Source organism: Gouania willdenowi, chromosome 10 (assembly GCF_900634775.1).
Source record: "Gouania willdenowi chromosome 10, fGouWil2.1, whole genome shotgun sequence".
Taxonomy (NCBI): domain Eukaryota; kingdom Metazoa; phylum Chordata; class Actinopteri; order Blenniiformes; family Gobiesocidae; genus Gouania; species Gouania willdenowi.
In genome coordinates, this window is record NC_041053.1 from 31058240 (window position 1) to 31076972 (window position 18733).

At 39.3% G+C, this 18733-nt stretch overlaps 1 protein-coding gene across 6 annotated transcripts in view; it reads right to left on the reverse strand.

Moving 5' to 3' along the window:
• Positions 1-11361: 11361 nt before the first annotated feature.
• Positions 11362-18733, reverse strand: part of diaph2 (diaphanous-related formin 2) — a 464914-nt gene continuing 457542 nt past the window's right edge. For all 6 annotated transcript variants that reach the window (XM_028459306.1, XM_028459309.1, XM_028459308.1 and 3 more), the window contains one exon: positions 11362-14944. In XM_028459306.1, coding sequence (XP_028315107.1) covers positions 14880-14944 — 65 coding nt within the window. In that variant the 3' untranslated portion in view covers positions 11362-14879. The remainder of the gene's footprint in view (positions 14945-18733) is intronic.

The window sequence follows — 18733 nt, forward strand, 5'->3', positions numbered from 1 at the left end:
CAAAAACACCAGAAAAATATACAAAAGGACAACGAAAATATGACTCATAACTCAACACGACAGAGTCGGTGCCAGGCAGTATTAAATGGGGGGGCATTAAGAAAACTTGGTGCGCACCAACATTTAAATTCGATAAGTAAAACACCATTCAACATTTAAACATGATCCTACTACACCAAACAGAATATAGTATGAAGGCATTTCACTTTTTTATGAGCAGGTGGGTCCACAACCTCCTCAGCAGTAACGGCTATTATGTAAACAAACTTGCTAAACATCTTAATAGCAAATGAGCATTAAACAGCAACCTAATGCTATATAAACACAGCCACAAAAGCAAAGTTAGCTCGACGCGGTGCAGCAACGTGAGTGACATCACGTGAATCAACAGAGCAGGCCATCGACATACAGTGTTGGTGTCATGGGCGGGCATTCGCGGGCAGTGCCCCCCCACACACACACACACACACACACTCTTCCCAGCTACTACAAAAGAGATTTTATAGAGTACCGAAGATTGTTGTTCACAAGGGTGAGAAATGTAAAAAGCTCACAGAACAACGCCGTAAAAAGTGGATTTTAAACAGTGACGTGCCATCAGAGTAGGCAAGGTAGGCAGTGCCTACCCAAGGGTGAATGATATTTTGATTATTTGTTTTAATTATAATATAATCATAAATTATTTATTTTTCCATTTCCAATAGCCTACAGTACCTATAAGTTTGAAAGTGTCCGCATTTTGTGCGTTTCATTGCCCAAATTACTAAACAGCGCTATTTCCTGGAACAGCTGCACAGTCTTTTTTTGTTTTTTCACTCCGCTGTAAGGCAGAGGGAGGCCACGCCCCCTCCCAAAGGCACGTTGCTCTTCTGCCTCCGTTCCCATTGCGTGTGTTTACGTGTTTGTTCATGCGCAGTTAGGTCCCCAAGACGACAACCATTTACGTGGAAAGGCAGCGTAGAGAGCTGCCTTTGCATGTAACCGCGCTATGCTAAATGCTATACCTAAGTTCACAGTACATTAGTGAACAGATGCCACATGACCTCTGCTGCTATGTTCTCTAGCGAGAGGGCGGGATAACGGCGCCAGAGATGATAGAGAAACTTTTTTTTGAGGAAAAACAACAGCTTTTAAAAGATGAGAGACCAACACCTGAGTTACCAGAGCTTCAGCTAAGGTAAGGTCAGAACATTGTTGGTACTTTCTACAGTGAATGGAAGGAAAGGAAGGATTGACTTTGTGGATGCGCCTCACTGAAGCTGTTCTGAGTTGTTTTTGTCATTTTCTTTGTTTCCAACACAAACAAGGGATGTGCTGTCGTGTCATGAGATGTATCTTGTTGGGAGAGTATGGAGGCTATATTAAATAATTGCTTATGTTCTTTAATGGTGTTTATGATGTTGATTTTGTTAGATGGCTAAATGCTTGTTCATGTGGATCTTGTTGGGTTTTTTCTTTCTTATTTTGAATTTTATATTTTGATAAGCGCATTGAGATGACTTTGTTGGAAATTGCTTTATACAAATAAAATTGGTTTGAATTGAATTAACACTTGCCAGCAGAAATATATGAAATTGTCATTGGTGGTCTCGATTTGCAACGTGCCTACCCAACCCTAGCGGTCACGGCACATCACTGGTCTGGGGGGCTGCTCAGCCGTGGGGGGGATCCCTGGCCCCCACTCTTTCTGCTGGCCTGGCTGCAGGCCAGTTCCTGGGTTTGCGGTAGCGGTTTTTGCACATATACTGGTCTACGATGCACTGGCACGCCTTGGGATGTGGGATAAAACTCACACCCACACACACACCCACCCCCACCCCCTCTCTACCGAGGTGTAACACTGCTCTCCCTTTTTATATCCTCCCTATAATAAAATATTTCTTACCCTTCCTTAGGGAGGGCTGGTGATGGTCACAATTAAGCAATAATTATTGCAATAACAAAACATGCATTGCTGTCTCATAGTGATTGCACTTCTTGAAGTGTTGACTTTTGACAGCATGTACAGACAAGGAAAAAAAAATATCACACAAACAGAACCAGATTTAATTTTAAAACAGAAAAACACTGCTTGTTTGGTTTTTCAACCAAAAAACCAACTCGTTATTTAAATTTTCCGGGGGGAAGGGGGGGTTAGATGATACTCGGAATGTAGTGTTTTTGTGCCCCCTGCAGTTTTCTTTATGCCCCCCCAGTTAATGCTGCCTGGCTCCGACTCTGTCAACATGTACACATTCTATTGGCTGCTCCTAACAACAGCTCTAGGGTACGTTCAATAGCACAAATGTAAAACAATTACACCACAGTATATCATATCTATGGAGCAGACTCCCGTCTGCTGTCAGTGGACACAGTCAGTTGCGATAGCCAATCAGATATCTTTGATTAATAAAAAGCTCCCTCTGTAGTGGGAAGAGTGTGTGTGTGGGTGGGGGTGGGGGGGGGGGCACTGCCTGCGAATGCCCCCCCCATGACTCCAAAAATACACAAACACAGCAACAAAAACACAGAGAACATTCACAAAAATATGCAAAAACTCCAAAAACACACAAAATGACAAAACAAATTAACCACTCGAAAACACTCAAAACTGCACTTTAAAGCTGATATCTGGAATTTCTGAGAAATCTATGTTTATGTATGATTCTTTTAAAATGCAAAAAAAAACCCCTAAATAGTCTTTTACTATGGTCCACTGCCTGTGGTCATTCATATACGTCAATGTATATAAGTCCCGCCTTCGTCCTATAGATCCCTATACAAATGGAAACGAGCGCTGTGATTGCCCATCCAATAAGCTTCAACTTCCTGTATTTCAGGCTGTCAATCAAAGTGAATGTGAACTGTGCACAGAAACAAGGCCTCGCGTCACAACAGCAAACAGATAAATATAACTTTGGTTCTTACCTGACCCATAGACCTATATCAATGCAACCTGATGCGACCTTGTTATGCGCATGCAGAAAAGTAGAGGCAGTGGGAGGAAGTGGAGCTGTTTAGGGCAGGACATCGAGACGTTTCTCAGAAACTCTAAATATCAGCTTTAACTAAAGTAAGAGAGCAATTTCAATACTTTTACTTTTACGGGAGTCATTGTGTATTTAAGTATCTATAATTTTACCTGAGTACTGAAGATGAGTATATTTGCCACCTCTGATTTTAAGTACATAACTAAGTAGTGGCCCCGTAATGATATACAGTGAGTTCCTAAGCAGGCCAAATTATGGGGAGGACAGATAAGATTGACACTGTATGACAATCTAACTGAATAAGAGATAAACTCAATGTGGCTCCCTGCTGCTTTCGCTCTGTCTTGTCAGTCACTAGCCTGAAAATCAGGAGCTTCCCCAGGTTTGAAAGATAACAGCTCCCTCACTAAATCACTGTTTGACATTTTACCTCCCCTAAAAAATCACAAAAACAGCCTTTCTTCTATGTATTCCTCCCTCGCTCCAGCCAATAAACAAGCATACACTTATACATAGTCTGTATCCTGTAGATAGGAGTTTTCTGTTAAAATGAACCGTCAGAAGGAACAGAGGCTAACTCAGTGATCTGAATCAAAAGGCAGGAGGAGGAGGAGAATAGGAGTGATGGGTGCCATGGAGGGAGCACGCAGGGATGTGGAAGATAGAGGGGTCGAATGGTGGGGGGGATGCACCAGGGGCTGGATTTGAATTTTCCCTGACAGGTTGAAGTCTCCTTTGCACTGACCCGCTCCCCACTGGAAAACACTGGGTGCAGTGAGGAGGGGTGGAGGAGACAGAGGTGTGGAATCAAAAAAGGAAAAATGAACAGTGATCTGAGAAATGCCACAAGCAGAAGCAGCAGCAGCAGTCATCATCATCATCATCACGTGCTGCGTTTCTTAAAAAAACGCCACAAAAGCCCAGTCTCTGCGTGGATGAAGTGTCACAGGTTTGTTCGATATCGCCATCGCTCAGCGTCACCATGTGTCGCTAGACTCCATGTTTCTGTTTAGCAGTTGAAGCCGCAGCGACTCAGAAGATACATTTGCTGTCTGGGTCATTTTAACATTTCATGTACTAAGAAAACAGGTATTGATTTGTAAGTAGTAACACTTCAGCAGGGCAGACTGAACAAACACTGTGATAAGTGATTTCCACTGACTCCAGGGTGGAAGATAAAGCAGGCGGGACATTGGTCTGAATATATGGAGCAACAGCGTGAACTACACAGCCCACAAGTTAAGAAAGAGTGCACGGAGCAAACATCAGTGAAAAGAAAGACAATGACTTGAACCTAATCTTGTGCAAAAATCAATGTCTCTTTTATTAGTTTATTCATTATTACCCTTATTGATCCTGCTTGAGTGGGAGATTTTTAAAGGCAGCCACGATAGAGGCACGAGTGTTCATGTTGTCCAATACAATTGGAGAAATCAGCGAAACGAAAGCTGGGAAAAATGAAAGCTCAATTCGTTAAGAGGCAGAAGCATTTAAAGGAGCATAGGGCAGGATCAAGAAATAAGACTATAGTGAAACAACGGATGTTAGGATAGCACGTGTGAACTCTTCATCCCAGAGCAGCTGAAACGGTTATTCATTTACTCGCCGTTCATGTGACTTTTTACTGCAAGTAGAGGATGAATACCCAACCAAAGCCAGACGGGACCCGATGGGTCGGATTTGGACAGATATTTAGAACCGTTGGACGGGTTCGATTACTTGCGCGTAGCGTTCTTTCCATTCCAGCAGTAGCAGTGCAGCGCTTCATCAGCCATTAGCATTAAAATACTTCAAATGAATGTGGTTTTTTTTTAAAGACAGTGTAAGATTTTGTGATTATGTAATATAAAGATTTTATTTTTATTTGTTTAATGAAAGATTGTAGTGTGTTAAAAATCATGACCAAAAAAATCATTAAAAACTATCATTTAAAACGTTGTTAAATGAAAATCCCTTTTTGGAGAAATGTTGATCAAATAATGCATAGGGTAATACACCGTAAATATACATCATATAATGTATATTTTACACAAAATATTGAGGGACAGGACTTGAAAATGTAAATAGTCCCCACACCCTCCATTGTCCTACCCTGACTCCCTCTTCCCTGTTCCCTTCCCCCTCACCAAGGTGTAACACTGCCCTCTCTTTTTGTTTTCTACCTTTAATAAAGTTTTTCTTACCCTTCCTTATGGAGGGCAGTTGATGGTTCCAATTATGCAATAAAATAAATGTATTTATTGAATTATAATAATAAAACATGCATTGCTGTCGGGAAGAGATTGCACTATAGTGTTGGCCTTCGACAGCATGTGCAGACAAGGAAGAAATAAAAAAAATTTAATTGGTCGAAGTTTTTACAGGTTTACAGCTGCTAAAGATGACGGATTTCCTTTGTTCCTTTTTCAGAGCACATAAGATCTTAATTTCTGTCAGGACATAAAGACAATTTCAACCAAAAACTTAAAAAGTGTATCTGGAGGAAATTACCTACCCTACCTTTAAATATGTGACTTCTAACAGGAATTTTGTACTGAGCCAGTATCTGAGTTAGCGTAGGGTAACGGCTAAAGCTCCGAAAAAACAAAACAAACTAACATCAATCAGTGGCATTAAAAAACCATGGAAAAAATAAGAAGACATTAAACACGCCTTCTTAAGTGTAACTTATACCAAACAGAAATGAATGAAGCCCCTCCTGTTGGTTGTGACACGTTGAAATTGAGATGACACTGAGCGGCTTTGACATTTGACACTGTAGATCATACAATTTTGTTGCACAGATTGCAAACATGGGTTGGACTAAATGGAAAAGTAATGCAATGGTTTAAGTCCTACTTGGAGGAGCGAAGCTATTTTGTAAGCATTGGAAACTTTGAATCTGACAGATTACCAATGTCCTGTGGGGTTCCTCAGGGCTCTGTTCTTGGACCTCTTCTGTTTAGCCTTTATATGCTTCCTTTAGGACAAATTTTACAGAACTGTAAGATTGATTATCAGAGCTACGCAGATGACACACAACTATATCTATCATTGAACCCAGATGACCATGGTCCCATTGAGGTGTTGTGTGACTGCTTAGAAAAAGTAAACTGCTGGATGAGTGAAAACTTCCTTCAACTAAACCATGACAAGATGGATGTGATTGTCTTTGGTAACAAGGAAAAGAGGACTGCTGTCAGCAATTATCTTGAGTCTCGATCTTTAAAAGCTAAAGACCAAGTCAAAAACCTTGGTGTTCTGATTGACTCAGATCTTACATTCAGCAGTCAGATCAAATCTATCACAAAAACAGCTTCTACCACCTAAAGAACATCTCCAGAGTGAAAGCTTTAATGGCTCAGAAAGATCAGGAGAAACTGGTCCATGCTTTTATCTCCAGCAGACTGGACTATTGTAATGGTCTTCTGACAGGAATCCCCCCAAAAGAGCATCAAACAGCTACAGCTGGTTCAGAACGCTGCAGCTCGGGTCTTAACCAGAACAAAGAGGTCAGAACACATTACTCCAGTTTTAAAGTCTTTACACTGGCTCCCAGTCAGCCTCAGAATAGACTTTAAAGTTCTGCTGCTGGTGTATAAATCTGTGAATGGGTTTGGTCCAGAATACATCAGTGAGATGTTAGTCAGGTATGAACCCAGCAGGTCTCTCAGATCTATGGACACAGGTCAGATAGTGGAGCCCAGAGCTCACAGTAAACATGGTGATGCTGCTTTTAGTTGTTATGCTGCAAAGAAGTGGAACAAACTGCCAGCAGAGCTGAAGTCAGCATCCAATGTGAACATTTTTAAATCAAAGTTAAAGGCACTTTTTTTCTCTACTGCGTATGATTGAGAGAGAGATTTTTTGTCATGTTGTTGATGTCATGATGATTTTACTGATGATTTTAATTGATTTTACTGATGATTTTAATTGATTTTACTGATGATTTTAATTGATTTTACTGATGATTTTAAATGTTCTTATTGATTTTAAAACAATTGAATGTTTTATCATGTAAAGCACATTGAGTTGCCTTGAGTATGAAATGCGCTATACAAATAAATTTGCCTTGCCTTGCCTTTGGTAACCACACCTCAAAAAAAAAGAAGGAAAAAAACAGTCGACTCAAGCCGGCGAGCAGCAAACGTTTTGAGGTGTTTTTACGCACCTGCTGAACATGAGACAAGTCTGTCAGAGACATTTATCAAGACACACCTTCACCCCAAACACACACACACACGCAGACTTATCAAAGCCTTAGGTTTAAGAGCAAAGTGCTGCAGAGAAACAGAATTAGCTCCAGTGAGGACGAATCGTTATTGCCTGCTTTGTCTCATCTCCATAATATTTGCCTCTTCCATTACGTGGAAAAGCAAAATGAAGCATAATCATGTTGTTCTCCTGCTGACAACAGATCTGTCACCCGGTGTAATAAAAACGTGAAGGTGTGCGCCGTGAAGAAAAAGGGGAGGAGAGGGAAGTCGGTGTAGGGCCTAAGTCATCTCTCAGCGTTTGACAAGGCTTGAAAAATAAACAGAAAAATAATATATAAATAATACTTGCCACGCACACACAACCCAAGCCCTAAGCTCATTAGACAAACACCTCTGGTGTCTCATTTCTAGTTACACCATTCCAGCCGAGACAGATCTCTCACCCTGCATCCAAGCACAATTACACCGTGGTAGACAAATATAGAGAGGGGATGTAATCTTTCTGAATCACCTGGAAAGTCAGGAAGATTAAAAAACAAAAAAAGCCATGCAGCCTTCTTTCTGCATGCTGTCCCTGTACATTGCAATAAACCACCAACAACTTCTTCTTTTTCTTTCAGCATGTTTGGCTGCAGCCAAGTACAAATTAACCTCCTAAGATCAACAAGAAGCATAATTGGATTTGTGTGGTGAGGCACACATCTTTAAACACAGATCAGAGCTTGTTGAGGGATGAATCTCCATCTGTCTGACTACTCAGTGAGCGATGAGAAAGATCAGGGACCAGGGTGTGTGTGTGTGTGTGTGTGTGTGTGTGTGTGTGTGCGCGTGTGTGTGTGTGTAAGGGAGCAGTGCAGGCCTTTGTGGCCACAGGGAATGTTTCTGTGTCAACCTCTGTTTTATGATGTCATGTTGCAGCAGGGAAGCAGGAAGTGAAACATGCAAAAAGAACACGCGACTGGGTTTGAGCATTGAGCTGCCTTCCTTTGGTGGTCATGAGAGGAGGAGGAGGATGAGATGAAGAAGGGGGTGTAACATTAAGGGGCTTCGACAGGAGCAGCATAGCTTTGCAATATGACTCTAAGTGCTGGGACTGAGAGAAACGCATGCATCTAAAAAAGCAGAACAAACACAAACACAACTACACCCACAATTTTTTTATGTTAACAAATAAATCCAAAATCATTAGCTTGAAAAAGACAATGTTCAAGGTTGAAATAGTTGCTTCATCTCCATCTTAAACGCTGTTTGACATTTTTGGGCATTGCATTGTGGTATGTGGAAGGGACGGGTGTATAGAAGTGTTTTTTTTTCATTCTGATATCACGGGGAACACCGGGAACAAACTAGAATAAACATAGTTTCAAGTAAATCCCTGTCCTCTTTTTCTGAAGAAACAGCAAGAACGAAGTAAAAACACTTGCATGCATCCGTCTCGGCGACTTCCACATCCCACAATGCAATGCGTGAAAAAGTCAACAAACTGGGGCTGTGTTGGAAATGGCATACTCCGTACTATGCACTACACACTCAATGAGTATTTACTGTGATACAATACAATATACAATATTGTATTGTATTGGTTTATTTGAAAGGGGACAGTGCAATTTCATATAACCTATGAACAAACATGGTTAAAAAAAAGCCAGAATTAGCCAGGAGGCTATTTTTCATCTGTAGTCCCCTAGCCAAGATGTAAAAAGGCAATAAAATACAAGCATGACAATACATGTACAAGTCAATAACAACGACAGTACCAGTTACAATATTAAAACACACAAAAATATACCATAACTAAGATTAGGATGATTAGGATGGTGACCGTTCCCACTGAAATACACTTCCAAGTTTCCCAAGATGCATTTGGAACCTACGACAAAAACCTGATTCACACAGACTAAATATCTCTGTTGATTTGCCACCTTTGAAAGTATTGTAAAAATGTTAAGTGAGAAAGTGACCAAGAAGAGATGCTTTTATTTTGAAAAGGGGATGTTTGATTTTAAACTTGAAGCCAGTCCCAGGATGATTTTACGTTCCCCTCGCAATGCATCATGGGGCGGTTGAGTCTGACTCGTGTGCCCAATGTGCATACTTCAAAAGTTTCTTGATACAGTATACATCTGGGTATTTCTCATGTACTCAATCTTTCCATACTATCTAATGTGAACACACTACATACCAATTTTAACTTAGTATGAGTAGTACGGTAGTATGCAATTTCAAACAGCCTAAAAGTTTACTGTGAAAATTAAAGCATTTTACATTTAAAGCCCTTTTCCATATATTTTTTCAGAGAAATGTTCTCAAGATTTATAAATCACTATGAATTTATCTGATAAAAAATAATGTGTGCAACAGCTTTAAATTAAACATAATCTCATTTTGGTGAAAATGTCTAACTAGATTTGCAAATTGAGTTAATTTCTCACTTCCTGCAAAGAAATAATCCTCAGAAAAGTGCCTATGTTGTTCAGTATTGCTTAACATTCATTGCAAAACCACCAGGGACAGTTTAGGGTCTGAAAATGATTAAAAAGCCCCTTTTCTTGAATATCTATTTTCTGACTGGTAATTTCCCAAAGCTGCTTCTGGACATGACAGTGTTATCACTTTGCCTTTGACACCATACAAGATAAAGCTGCGGGGACACAGAGGTCCAAATGTATTGCCTTTATAGGTAGGAGCCATCCCATTTATCATACGCTAACACCTCCAGCTCTCAGTAATCCCTGTCCATAAGTTAACATCAGGCAGGTATCTCCTGCTCTGCTCCATACTAAAGTGAAAGTGTCATCATCAGACACCAGTCCTTTGTTTTTAAAATGGAAGAGAACAAATCAAAGAACACAAAATCTCTTTCAGAAATCCGTTTATATCACAAAGTGGTTACTTATAGTATGATATCCCATTATATATTTAAATGGAAGGACACTGTGCATAACCAGCTTGTTTTTTGTTTTTTTTTAATGTTTCTAAGGATACAAATAAACATAAAATGATACAAATATAAATGTTTTTTAAGACAGTAAAACATAGTCAATGACAACAAGGAAGGTAGGCAGGGATATGGCAGCTTGCACGTGGTGATCGGACAGCGTTTGTCAACAGTCGCACGATCATCGTTTGTTGGTTCAGCCGCAATCGGTCGAGCCCAAAACCAATTGTCAGCGCTGAGGAAGTAGGAAGGAAGTAGATATGTGGCAGCTGGGAAGTATTTATCGAGGAACATACTTTGCAAATAGTTCACTCTGTTAGTGGCTATGTTGTATTTACGAAGCTTAAACCTCTCTCCGCCTGAGGAGGACGTGTCTGCGAGGTAAAGTGCACAGTGTGAGGAACATCGCCAACTTTGTGTCGCCATCAAAAGGGTTTCTGGACAAGTTTCTCAGACAGACTTTCATAGCCCTGCCTCCTCGTTCTTACAATCACAATGTGCATGAGTAAAAATGTCCGTTTGTTAGTTACAAGCGACAAGACAATGACATGATTGGCTTTTAAGCACGCTAACACCACAGAGCAGTTAAGTCTACTAAACTTAAGTCTTTATTTTCCCTATAAAAAAACACTTAATTCTGGTCATACTAGTAGATTGCAATGGGAGAAATATGACAATCACGTAAAAGTAAAACAAGGAATGTCATCATGGTTTAAGTTTAGGTCAAAACTTATGTTTTGAAAATTGTTTTTCTATTTCTATTTTTGGTAACACTTTACTTGAAGTTTCAGACATAAAGGCTGACGTTAAGCTGTCATTATTATGACATGAGACCCGTCATTAGCATGAATAAGGTGTCATGAAGGCTGTCATTAGGTGTTGTTCGTTACCCAAACCCTTTCGTTACCCTAACCCCCTTTTATTTCTTTTAAATTTTAATACTTTAAAGTTGTCATTTAGTTTTAAAATGAAAATGTGTATACACACATGCTAAGAGACATTTTTAAACAAAGTACAAGGTTTTTTGACAGTAAAGACGTCCTGTTGCCCATGCCTTACCTATAGTCCCCTATCCCACCTAACAACTAACCCCTACCCTTAACCCTAACCACTAACCTTTACCCTAACCCCAAACCCTAAACATTAACACTACTAGATCCCTCCACCTAACCAAAAAATGCCAACATAACTCCAAAGGTGTCATAATTTAGCAAACAACACTTAATGATAGCCTTTATGACACCTCATTCATGCTAATGACATATGACAATGTAAAGTCAGCCTTATGTATAAAACTTCAAGTGAAGTGTTACCCTATTTTATTTGATTTTTTTTTTTACATTGTGTAAAAGATGCTGCAAACGCTAACAATGGCTAATGAGATTTTCCACACTCCAAATTTTAATCACCCTACATGAGATGGATAAACACCACAACTATGAGGAGCATGTCAACCCTCCTACTGACAAAAGTCTATAGTAGATCCATCAATGTCTGTACATCCTTTCTTATAGCTTAAACACTTTTGAGAACATAAAAAATGGCACACATTAGCTTAGATGTTTAAATATGAAGAACAAAACAAACTGATGTAACTGAATATTAAAATTGTTTTTCTTTCTTTCTTTTTTTGTGCGTGAAATATTTCAATTTGGGATTTTGGCAAACATTACTGCAGCAGGAGAAAGAAATACTTCAATAACTCCAGCAGATGAAGGTGCCATGGAAGAACTAAGTTATACCACCCCTTGCACTACACTGCATGTAGAAAGAGGACATGTGTGTGTGTTGGCTGTGTAAAACACACCCTTTAAACTCCCATCAATGCAAAGTCACTTATGCACCAAACTCATCCCCATGTGTGACAGCTCCCGCCTACTCCGTGGAGTGTTTTTTGTCTCCATGAATATGCAGACTTCTCACAATATTATGGGTGCACCTTAAACCCAGATGATGTGTAAAATTGCATTTCTAAAAGCATGCAGGGCTGGGAGGAGAGGCATCATAAAAGATATACATCTAACGCCACCAGTGGCAGATTGTTTAAATGGAAATCTCCATCTATTCAGCAGAGGAATCAAGCACACTGAATCCTATTTCGTCCCGCTTCCTCTTACGATTGCAGAGCACATGGAGTGAGCTTGTTTATATGGTAACAGACAAAGAGACAAAGTCCAAAGTTGACTTATTGTTGTTTAAATAACGTAGGTAGCAATAAAAGGGTCACTTATGTGATTAGCGCAGGAAGTTAAAAGGCAATTAGAGACGGTCATGCTAGGACAAGTATATGTTCTTGTCTGTTGACCCAAGTGGAACTTATAAGTCTGAGTTTGTGTGGATTCAGCGGGTTGTTGCGTACAGCTTTAGTGAAAAGTAATGTTTAACGGGAATATAAATAAATACTTTGAATGAATCTGCAGCAACAGAGAAGCTCAAAAAGGAAAAACAAAGCTTAAAGACAACATAAGGCAATTTTTTTTTCACATAAAGATGAACAAAAATTTGGCAGATCTCGTCAAAAACTTTTAGTATATTCCCTCGGGAGATTTTAAATGTTTTTTTGTTTTTTTCACTTTCCCTAAATTTAAAAAAAGGCGTTTCGTTGTTTCAATATTTAGTAATAAAAAAAACAAAAAACAAACAGTATAATAATTCAAGAGAATTTGAAAAATATGGCGACAAATCCCTTTTACTCAGTTGTTGCTCCTCACAAAGCCAATTTCATTAAGAGCTTGAAAACTCAACAGAGGAAAAAAGGGAATTGAAAATCAACAAAGGGAATTGCAGCTCCTCACCACCGGTCTGCAGGCGGAAAAATAATTGCTGGATTTATTCAGTCTTTATATTAAAAAAATAAAATAAAAATGAAAACAGATATTGAAAAAGATTAATAATAAAAGTGGTATAATATTCTATATCAAGCAGAGCCCATTAAAAACCATTTGCCTTATTCCTCATATAGGGGAAGACTTTTTTTTAAATATCAGTCACCAGGAGGGAGATCACCTCTCATACAACTAGAAATAAAATGCATCCAAACAGGGATTGGGAGTTTGAAGATGCATGAGTCACATACTCTGACATATTGGAGTGGACAGGGGCCAGCTCTGGTGGCTTTGTGGGGAAAGCAATGACATGATTCATGAGGATGTCTTTTTAGATTTTCTCACAAAAAATGTTCTCGCTATCAAGACAAATTTCAACGTCTGAGAAGAAAGCAACTGCCTCTACTTTTACAAAGAGTTTGTCGTCGAGTCCCCGCCTTATTAATGAGTTTTGAAGACCTGTCCATGTCTGAGGGACAGCTCTGACTTTAAACAGTGAGCGTTTCAGTTACAGCTGTGGTTTAAAACGATTGAATCAAATGGGTATTTTTCACAAGATGATTGTACTTAAAGGGTACCTGTAGTGAAAATGTATATAACAAAACATGTGTTTAATGTATTACCAATAAACAAAATATGTGCACCTTTAAAAAAAATAAATAAATAAAAATAAATGCATTGAAAGCACTTTTTAGAACAATTTTATACCTTCGGGCAATAAACTATGGAGAGCCGCCATTTTGGACAGGATATGACACACTTTCATTGACCAGCATGGTGCATTGTGGGACTCTGTTTACATTGTGGGAAGTGTAGTTTTTCTGCAGCATCTAGGTTAAATATCGGCTTGAAGTGGTCCTGGCATATCACCAAACAGAAACGTTTTAAGTGTGTATCCTGTTCCAATATTATGGAGCCAACTTCTGGATAACACTGACTTAGTGTTGTTATATGGCTTAGAGACGCAAAAGAAAAGTTTCTGCTGGGTTTTTCTCTCGTTGTTATACCAACATTTAGCTTTACACTTCAACATTGTTCAGAAACTAGAACAAAGGAACACTAGCTAGGTTTCTATTACCTTTGGAAAAGCGCTAAATCTAGAAAGCGCAATAAAAACTGGTAATGGAAAAACCTGAATTTCAAAAGAACACTCAAATATCGCTAAACAGTTTTTACGCTTTCATGAGGAGGAATTTCAGATGTTTCAATATTGAATTGTGTAGCAAAAGCGCAATGGAAACACTTTTTCCACAAATACGTGTCACAGAACAATACCTGGTCACACGACTTCAGAAGATTAGACCGGGACATTTCTGAGCATTTTACATTTAAATGATTAGTGCCACATTAGCCGTGAAACAACAAAGGAATACAAAGGAGGTTTGGAGCGTCCATCTTCCTACAGCAAAATCTCACGGGATGAAATTTCCCAGGAGTTACGAGGCTCCTGTCCAAAACAGCCTTCAATGGAAACACGTTCAAAGCACAATTATACTTTGTCGACATTTAGAAATATCGCTTTTATTTTGCGAAAATCTGCAATGGAAACCCAGCTACTCTTTCTAGCAACAGCTAACAGGAATCAACCAACGTGGGTCATATCCTGCCCAAAATGGTAATATTTTGTTTGTGAGTAACACATTAAACATGTTTTTTGTTATATACGTTTTCACTACAGGTACCCTTTAAAATAAGGAAGACAGAAGTACTTCTAAATGGAAAATATATTTTGAAACTAAAAGGACTGTAGGAATCAGTTTTTATCCTCGGTGTAGCTCTTATGCAGTGTTTTCTCGCCCGTGGAGTTGCGTTCATGTACAAGTCTTGGCTGTGAGACAGTTTGCCACAGTGACAAGTGGTCTGTCCCTTCTTCAGAAATCTCCTTGGTCTCCTTCCCCTCGTTGCAAGCCTCTTTGGCACTTGTCCCGTGTCTTGTGGTAGGCGCGGCTGATCATCGAAATTGGTGATTTGGATTGTGGCGGGATCGAGACCTTTCCAGGACCGTGCGTCTGTTGTCTGCAACACAGTTAAAGAAAAATAATCAACAACCAGTTAGAGATGCAGCCTGAGAAAGACATGTGGCAGTTGGTTTTGCATCGATCCCAATGGCCAAGGCGTAACTAAATAAAGCGCCTAGGAAAACACAAGACGATGCTGCAAGAAGGTTATAAGCAGGAACAACATAAAGCCAATCTAGGTTAATTGAAAACAAAGCAGCAGGGGAGGATGGAGAAGGAGAGGAAGCTGCTGAAGCAGACATGCTTGTCTAGAGTCATACTAACTCTATTAAGCTTGTATTCTTGGTTCTCACTAAAGAACCAACTCTGAAAAGTCCCACTTCAAATACAGTGGACAGAACAAGAACCATAATGTACACACATGTATTTTGTATTTTCTCCTCAAAAATACTATGCAAAGAAGAAAGGGAGATAAAGAGTTTCCACATTACTGCTGAAAAGCATGGATTAGCTTATCTGAGTTGTACGCTGGCTGAATAATTTGCATCACTGGAGGTCAGGGACAAATCCTTTAGAAAAGTCTGGCACTGATTCATTCATTCATTCATTTTCAGACCCACTTATTCCTAGTCTGGCACTGATATTTTCCATAATTTCCTGTATTTCATGTGATTGATACTAAAATGGTTTTTCAGCATATTATAGAGATGAGCTAGGACCGAATTACAGTGTTTTTGTTTTTAAGGACTACAGAGTAGACGTGTGAATGTAGAGGCTGGGGTGTTATAGAAGCTGATAGAACCATTATGTTAGGAGTGTTGAATCATCGGTCAGTTACAGTATAGGCTGCACCGTTCCGTTTACAGAGGAAAAACAAGAGCAGTCAAAGAGCGTAAACCTCCGCCACGCACCAAATATACTTCTTGCCAGATATTGGCAGTTATCTGAATCAATGATCCTGATCACGGTACCATGATCATTCACAATTTAAGGGCTTGAAATAAATGTCTAGTACATGGCCATACTGTTGTATGCTCAAAAACAACAAGTGAAAGGAACTTTTCACTAGAGCATGTAATGCACAAAGTCAGCATTGTATAAATCAGCTCAAACAGCCGAACAGTTTATCAATGTTTGAAATTGATCCAGAATCAATATATTTATCCTGATCATCCTCAAAATGTAATCACTTGGATATATCTTGAAAATGTCATCAAAATGTGTTCATTAGATTTGAGTTGGACTGTTCATAGACAAACAAACAAATAAATGAATACAATAACGCAGGCCTTTATGGGGGCAATAAAAGCCCATCATTCACATTTATGAGTTCAAGCAAGATTACTTCTAAAATTATCTCAACAGGTGGATTTTTTGTTGTTAAGTGACAATTTAAAAAATATATATCATGCAAACAATCTTATCCATTGCCTCTGCACACTGATTGGTTACATACTGCTGCATGTTAAGGAAGAAAACCTAAATGCTCGCTTTCTGATAAAGCAGCCGAACACTTCATTGTCAGGATATTACAGTAAAAAAGATGTGATTAAAAATGGACTTAGGCAAAGTACTAGTTGTTCTTAAAGATAAGTGAGTCCAATTAGGAACAGCGGCACAGCTGGCTCTGACTTTCAATTTTTACTTTTAAAACTGTCAGTTACTTCATCATTGTACATTTGGTTTATGTAGGAAATAGCAGTATGGCATAAAATACACAACACAAGAACAATATCATTAAAATACATGATGTTAGTCACTCCCTTTGTTCCTTAGATATTCTTTTAAAAAGCACTTAAAAACATACTTTTTTAATAAAGGGTTCTAGCCTTACGGACTCAGTCAGAGCTGCCGATATTGTTTGTATTTTTGTATTTGAATGTATCTTTTATCTTTGTGAAGCACGTAGTGACTGTATGTCTGTAAAAAGCGCTTTACTGTATAAATAAAATCTACTTACTAATCAATGCAATTCAACGTTTCAATTCAACTTTATTCATATAACGCAAATTACAACAATAGTCATCTCGAAGCGCTATCAAAATATAAAATTCCTAAGAAAAAGCCCAACATGAACAAGCATCAGGGGAGAAAAAAGTCTCGTAATCAGTTGTCCAACTGGCCAATGTGTGTATGTTATACATCAGAAATATGAAGCCCTTGATTTTTGGATGAAGTGAAAAAGGTTAGGGATTGAATGGGGAATAGAAGCACTTCTAGCTCCAAAAACAACATTGGTCACTCCTTCAGCTTTCTCTTATGGCAGTCAGAGAAACCTGGACTTTCTTTCATCAGAAATGTCCGTGGCATTGGTTGGGCAGCCAGGTGGCAGGTGGGACTAGATGTAACCAGGAAGCATAGCCATGGAGATGAGTGCCCGCACACCCACACAGGACTCCCTGGTATTTCCAAGCAATCCCTTTGCCAATGTGCTCATTACTCAGAGCCAGCTGTAAGGGGGCCGGTGTTTGGGCTGGGCCTTGTTTAATGGCTCTCGCTCCATCTATCGTGTCAGGTAATGAGCTGAGAGTGACAGCAAAAGCTGGAAACACATACACAAACATGTGCACACACAAGAAAGTCATAGATTCCCACACTGACAGTTGAAAGCCCTCCTTCAGATTGGATACAAAGCACCATGCAGATGGTGCACAGAAGGAGAGAGGGGATGGGTAGGGAGGGGAAGAACAGAAGGACCGAAAGGAAGACAGATCGAGATGTTTAGGAGGAATCGATAATGGTTCCATATCCTCCACTTCTTTCAATTTAACAGATGGTTCCATACAGTAGGCTAGCCATAGAGCTACTACAGTTAGAGCACTGTATCCAAACACATCAGGACTGCTTATCTATGCACTCATTTTTATGTTTCCACTTGACTTTATAAATACAGTCCGCTTTTTCCACACAAATGAAAAAGAAAAACAAAAAAAACAGGGCAAGTATGAAAGGACATAACAACAGTAGATCACCCACATCAGTCTCTTACAATCTTTTACAAAATCCATTGCTGCAACCTCATTATTGTGAAAGCAGTGACCTTTCACCTAAAGTTCAGGAAGGAGACAGGGAGGAAACCTCTGCATACGATGGATGAACATCTTGAGAGACGTCTACTATCGTAACAAGGACAGGAAAATAATGATGGCTTTGCCTTTGTCGTCTAGTCCTGTTTGTAAGCCTTCATTTGATTCTGCGCACAAACATTCAACAAATGGGACTTTAGGGAACCACAGCAAGAACATTTAGCGAACAATATCCACATTAATGTTGTCATTTTAAATGAACCAAACACCCTCTGAACTATGGACCCTGACTGCTGACAGGATTTGAGCCATCTTACTATAAACCACAGAATCGATTTACAGCACACTTATACTATATGTGCACTTAACAACACAAGACTGGATGGCTTTGTGTTTTGAAATGAAAACCATTTTGTATTCTGTGTAAAATGAAAACAATGGAGACCATTAGTGCAACCACTTGTTGGAACCTATAAGAATGCTGCCATATACTGTAGCAGCCGCCTTTTGTAAAAAAACAAATAAAATGTAGCCAGTTGAGAGTATTTGTGTCTTGCCGTACTGCCTGCATATATTGGAAAGCTTTTGCTGAAGTCTTCACAAAGAGGCAAAACTACTTCCAGCACATATTTTTCCCCCCAATATATTCCATCAGAGAATCCAACAATGGAGAGTTATGGGCTTTTCATAAAGACGTTTCTTAAAGGAAACATACAAAGGATATATTTCTATCTATGTCTTCAGGTGCGTAACACCCACCACATGTCAAACTACCACAGCAATTATACAAATAGCCACTTTTTTTAATGGAAAGTGAACAC